The 6,031-nt window shown below is 46.5% G+C and overlaps 1 protein-coding gene across 2 annotated transcripts in view; it reads right to left on the minus strand.

Moving 5' to 3' along the window:
* Positions 1 to 1,410: 1,410 nt before the first annotated feature.
* BEST3 (bestrophin 3) overlaps positions 1,411 to 6,031 on the minus strand; it is a 25,412-nt gene continuing 20,791 nt past the window's right edge. For both annotated transcript variants that reach the window (XM_017733226.1, XM_017733225.1), the window contains one exon: positions 1,411 to 5,883. In XM_017733226.1, the coding sequence (XP_017588715.1) occupies positions 4,977 to 5,883 (907 nt within the window). In that variant the 3' untranslated portion in view covers positions 1,411 to 4,976. The remainder of the gene's footprint in view (positions 5,884 to 6,031) is intronic.

Below are 6,031 nucleotides of genomic sequence, written 5' to 3' on the forward strand. Positions count from 1 at the left end.
GGGTCTCAGCATTTGATATCTGTGCCTTAGGTCACATGCTGCTATTAGCGCCTGACTCCTCTGCCCCCCGGCGCTGTGAGCAGCTGGAACAGCATCTATTCACATAAGAAAACCCAGACTGCAGCCCGTGCAGAGATACCACAGTGTTCCTCCTCAGAGGAGGAGTTGTGGGACCCATGCACCAGCACTACACATCTACTGCCTCTTGCTCAGCCAGTTCTTGTCAGCAGTGGCAGCAGTTTCTAACAAAACAGCCACAGGTAGCTGTGCTGATTCGGCAAAAGTTTCACTGAAATTATGCCCATTGGAGTATTTGTTTGGATTGCTAAACATACTGCCCCCATACACATGAATAAAAATTAACCAAACAAAATCTGCTTTGATCTTAGCACTGTTTCAGTTACATTTTATGGTTTTTTACAGTGGTTTCAGCGCTGGAGAGGAAGGGGAGTTGGGGGTGGAAAACCACTTGGAAATTCAGGTTGCTCTGTGTCCGGGAGGGAAGAAAATGTGATGTGTTGGTGTGTTTGGGTTGCTTGTATCTTCCTAAAGCCAAAAAAGTCTGCAGTCCCAGCCCTGTGCACTGGGCACCTTCCCAGCACGGCAGAGCCATGGGGAGACAGAGACTGGCCCCATGGTGGCATCGCTGGGACAGGGGTTGGTGGCCCTCAGGGACTTGCTGCTGCCGTCTGTCTGGATGCACCTGGCACAGACCAAAGGCAACATTCATTGCTGGCCTTGGCGGTATCACAATCACAGCCCCTTAGATTTTAAGTTGTCAGTTTTAAGACTCAGTAAGTATTACAAAACCAGGATGGTTTACTGTAGGTATCTCTGAAATACTGCTCTTGCCTTCCAGTATGAAATACTCCTTCTCTCTGGTGCCTGTTCTCATGATTCTGTTTGCAGCCACATTGTGTTACACATTTGGCATCCAGGCTATCAACCTCTAGCAAAGGAGACTTTGCTGCCAGCTGTCTCTTTCTGCAGACAAGACTGAACTGTGTGAAGTTACTGTGTATTTCAGGCCAATCTTGCCTTGATTGCCCTTTGTCCATGTCACTCCTAAAGAATGGATTGACCATGAGCTAACTTATTTGTCTAGAAAATGCCATTCATTTGGTTAGGAACCAAGACAAGCAAACATCTATAAAGCCCCATCCCTCATTTAACAGCAGCAGGGTATTTTTGTTTTCTCTACTATGCAGCAGACTTAACACTCTGGTACATTTTCATTATGTATAAAATATGCATATATTCCTCAAATATGAGTTTGCAGTCAGAGGTAGAGATCCGTTATTTACGACAGAAGATTTTAAGGGTGTTGGGACATGTCCCCGCAGCCAGTTGGTCCCAGAACCAACATCTTGGCTCTATGAATTCCAGCACAGAGTATGAACACATCCTAGAAACAGGTGGAAAGTCAGGCAGCATGCAGAAGAACTAGCCCTCTCTTTGTTCTGATATATCTGATCCTGCTCAAGATTAACACCATCTGATGGGAGCAAATTGCTGCTCTGACCTACTTGTCTATCCTGGCCCTGTTCTATCCTTTTCCAGCTTTGCCAGTTTCCGTAAGTCTGCCTTGCTGTTCCTGGTAGACATCAAGTTGATTTGCACGACAGGTCAGACCTTTGCCAGAAGTGTTTCTTGAGAGTTCAGTACAACCAGGACGATGGTGTTTCTCAATGTGCCTTTATTGAACATTGCTTATACCCGTGAACATGACTTGTAGATTGTTGGGTTTGCTAAAATAACCCATTTACCATGCTATGGCAAATAGTTTACTGAGAGAAGTGCCCAAGAGAACCCATAATCCCAAAAGATAATTTAATACAAATCAGAGTCCACAGATGTTTGCAAAAAGTGAGATAACAGAGTAAATAAGGAGAGCAAATTTTTCTGGTAACTCATCCCAGCACTAGCTTCTTCACAAGCAATTAACAGATTACTGTAGCTAATGTGGAGCTGGCCCACTGTGTGAAATGTTGGTTGTGTATTACAGATTGCATTGTGTGGCTTCAGAGCTGTAACTCCTAACTTAGCATGCATCTACATGTCTAATAGACACCTCTGTGGGGCTTAACTGAAGCTCTTACCTACCTAATGGCTGCTGTGTGGCCACCTTCACCTCCATCAAATAATGAGCACAGTTTCAGGGCCAGGGAGTGCTGGCAGAGTGAGTGGGAGAGGTAGCAAAATCATTGCTGATCAGATGTCTAATGTCCTGGTGGAAAGCAGCAGCGTGCATCCTAGGCAGCGGCCAGGCTGAGAGGAAGATGAGCAGAGCTGGATGATGACAAGCTGGGATGCTTAGCAGTGCTGGAATGAAACAAACTGGTGTCTGGGTTGTGGACACAGAGCACTTTGGTCCAATACCTTAAGCCCTGGTGGAAGCTGTGTGGGGTAGAATGAGGAGGTATGGTGGAACTGGACTCTCAGTGCAGATTTGTGGTGGACACTTGAGAGTCATCTCTTATTTCTGGCTTAAATTCCCTTACAGTGTGAAGCACAGCTCCTCAAGCTTATGTACTGTGAGAAGAGAGCTAGATAATGGGCCAGGCTTCCTTCACAGCTGCTGAAAGCTCTTCCTATACATGCACGGCTGGAAGGAGTATGGCCAAACTCCCCAGGAATTTGTATTGCTCTCCTGACTTTAAAAAAGTGCTATAGAGGGGAGCAGCAGTTACTTTTACTTTGTTTCTAGCTGCGTGACTGGAGCTGTCTGGCTATCCTTAAAAATGTGTTGTTGATACTTAAAATTTGCCATTTATTTAAGTTAAGCTCATTGGCAAATTAAGTTCCTTGACAATTGCAGATACAATTAGATTGAGAAAACATTTAATTGGAAACTGTGGCTTCAGCTACAAGAAGAAAGAAGGAATTGGGAGAAAAAAGGGAATGCTTCCTGAAGTTGGGTAAGGGGCATTCAGAAAATTGGACTCCTAGGCTGAGGTGCTGTTTACTTCAGTATAATTTCACTCCATAGAGTTTCTCATTTTGTTGGTCAAACCTGAACATAGCAACCTGAATTGCCTGAAGACTTGTGGAGTGGCAAGGGTGAGGTTGCACCAGAACACTGGACTCCAAGCTGTGATCAAATTTCAATAAGCTGCTGTCAGACACCAGTGTCAGCTCATCTCATGGTGTGAAGAAGTCTGTCCATTGGTGCCTGACAAATCTGTGCTTGGCTTTTCTGCATATCTGGAATTCCCATAATGTGGGTTTAAATGGTGCTTCCTTGGGCTAAGTGTCCTGTGCTTCCTAAACCAATGAGATACATGTGCTTTTGTCTAGTGTCTTTGGAGGATTTGAGAGTGTGGCTCTGCTCAGACCTTGCCTAATATACAGCAGCAGGAGCCAATTCCCAGACTGAAATAAAGCTGGAAGAAGTAGAAGTGAGGAGAGTGGTTGATTTTGTTCAAAGCCTACTCAGATGACATGGAGTCCTGCTGTATGTGACAGCCTGCTAGAAGGGCTTCTCACCTAAGTTGTTGGCCATAGGAGCAGGAGCAGGCAGGTCTGTTCATCCCCTTCCCAGTTTCAGGGAGTCCTAAAGTCTCCCAGGAACCACTGGTGTTGCCAGTTACCCATGCAGAGAGGCCAGTTTGTTTTCTGAAGTGCACCCTTCTGAGCAAGAGGGCTGGGTGGACTTGCTGTCCATGCAGCCATACTGCCTTTGCTGGCTGTAGCAGACTCATAACTTTTGGTCTCCCCCTCTCTCTGTTCGTTCCAGTCCCTGAGCTTCCTTGTCTCTCCCTTGTCTGGGGAGACCCTCTACTTGGATACTCACTCATGGGAGAATGCTGGCAACATGCTCCAGGCTGCACTTCGGTAAATGTGGGTGAGAGCAAAACCAAGGAGCTGTGGCAGCTTTCCTGGCCTGCTTTGAGACATCTTGCAGGAGTCATAGCTGAAAGGCCAGGTCACTCCCAGGAGGTTTAGGGAGGTGGCTTGGTCACCCCTGGGGTAGCAGGAGCCACCTAATGCTGACTCTGGTTTGTATGTATGCGGTACATCTGGGAAGCATGGGAATGGGGGAGAGGTTTAGGAAGTGGAGAACAATTTTGCTAGCAGCCATGGACCACTTTGTTTTCTGCCTGGGATGACTATAGCCCGTGCGCTTCCAGCTGGAGATCTCCACAAGACTGGAGCCCTAAGCTTAGTAGCACCTGCAGCTCTATCAGCTCTTGATAGAGTGCTGAAGCCCTGTCATCACTAGGTAGGCTGCCTGAGAGCCTCCTTTTACAATAGACTGTCACTGGGTATGCCACATATGTGCTCCAAGGCTCAGACATCCCATGCCCAGCTCATCAGCTGTTTTGCACCTTCCATTTTTAAAAATGAAATTAAATATTTAATAATTTTAATTTTTCTTCTCTTTAGTGGCATAGCCTCATCAGGAGCAGGGCAGGATACTGTCCTACACAAATGAGGGGCCTGATTTTTCAAGTGTCCCTTCAGGCAGTGAGAGATGGTGGGCTGAATCTCTTCAGGCTGAGAAGGGAATTGAGCCTACCATCTTGCCTTTGAGCCACATAAGCAGAAACCAAAACTGTTGGTGGATCTTACAGGGATGTCATGGACTTCAAGCTGATGGAGCAGACAAAGGCAGCAGAGTTCAGTGTGTATCCAAAGTGGACAGAACCACCCCCACTCTTCTGATAACCTTAGTGTTTCCTCTAGCTGAGCCTACACAGCTTGCTGCCATATACACCAGCTGAGTGGATTTGCACCCACTCCTGAGGCTCCCAGTTCTCTGTGTAAATGTATTTCCCACAGGGTCACAGATTTCAAGCCAGTGACCAAGTGGCTTAAAGTATGTCACCTCCTATTTAGGTGCCCAAATCCTCTGTTGGTTCTTGTTCGTGACTTGTCTGAGTATTGAGTCTGCCCTTCTGCACTTTCAGCAAATTTGTGTGAGAACCATGTACAAGAGAAGACAAGAAGTTCAGTCAAACCCAGAGGAAGAATGGTCAAAGTTTTCTTTCACTTTCCTCATGAGAAAATTCTACTATGGCTGTTTCTTTACTGTCCAGGTTTTCCCATAAGTCCTGCATCTCAAATGTTTGCACAGCAGAAGCAGAAGTAACATTTTTTTCATCACTGAATGTCCTTTGTTGTGAAGTTGTCCCAGAATTTGTTGAAGGCGGTGCAGCACCAGCATTTGATGCTGTACTAGGACTATGGAAGCTTGGTAAACTCCATCTCTGAAGGCTTCTCTCATGATCTGTTATGAGACCAGCTATGTTACTAACCTGGGGCTCATGTTTGGGCTCTCCTATCACACTAGGAAGTGACTGATGCACGTCTGAACTTGAGACGTATGGAGTCATTTCTGGTGGGAAAAAGTGTTGGTTCAGAAGGGCCACATTTGCCTCAGATAGGATCCTTTGGAGCTTCTCTTCTGGCATGCTTGCAGAGCGCTCTGTGGGCAGGTCTGGTTTGTCCAGCATATCAGGTGCAATCTCCTTGGCTTCAGAGATGATAACCTCAGGAACTGGCCTGTTTGTCTCGGATGAGGTGTCACTGTCACCAAACTGTGCCTCGTTCCTTGAGGTTTCTGTTATGGGTCCAAGCTCTCGGCTACCATGAAGTCTGCTACTTCTGTTAACTCCTTCATGTTTCTTCTTGAAGCTTGAGGTAGAGCGCCTCCCTCTTGTGTGCATTTCCTGCAGCCGTCTGATGTGCCCCTTTTCATCTGCTGGGAAAAAGACCGAATTCTCACTTGTCTGCCGACTGTAGCGGTGGTGAGTTGGGTACGAAGGACCTTCATGGACGCTGAGAAACCTCTTGACTCTTCTCAAAACAGAATATTGTCTCTGATGCTTCTCCTCTTCCCAAGGCCACTCCTCCCCATAGAGGAATTCTGTATCAGCCAGCCTGCCAAATAAAGCCAGGTAGTAGATGTCACTTAAATATAGGAACCACTGGGTTTCTGTGCCCATATATATCCCTCTGTTTCAGAGAGAGGAACCAAGACACAGGAACCAAGGCCCTAGTGTGTCCCTAAAGAAAAGCAGGAAAAGGA

Source organism: Corvus brachyrhynchos, unplaced genomic scaffold, assembly GCF_000691975.1.
Source record: "Corvus brachyrhynchos isolate BGI_N302 unplaced genomic scaffold, ASM69197v1 scaffold32, whole genome shotgun sequence".
NCBI classification, from domain to species: domain Eukaryota; kingdom Metazoa; phylum Chordata; class Aves; order Passeriformes; family Corvidae; genus Corvus; species Corvus brachyrhynchos.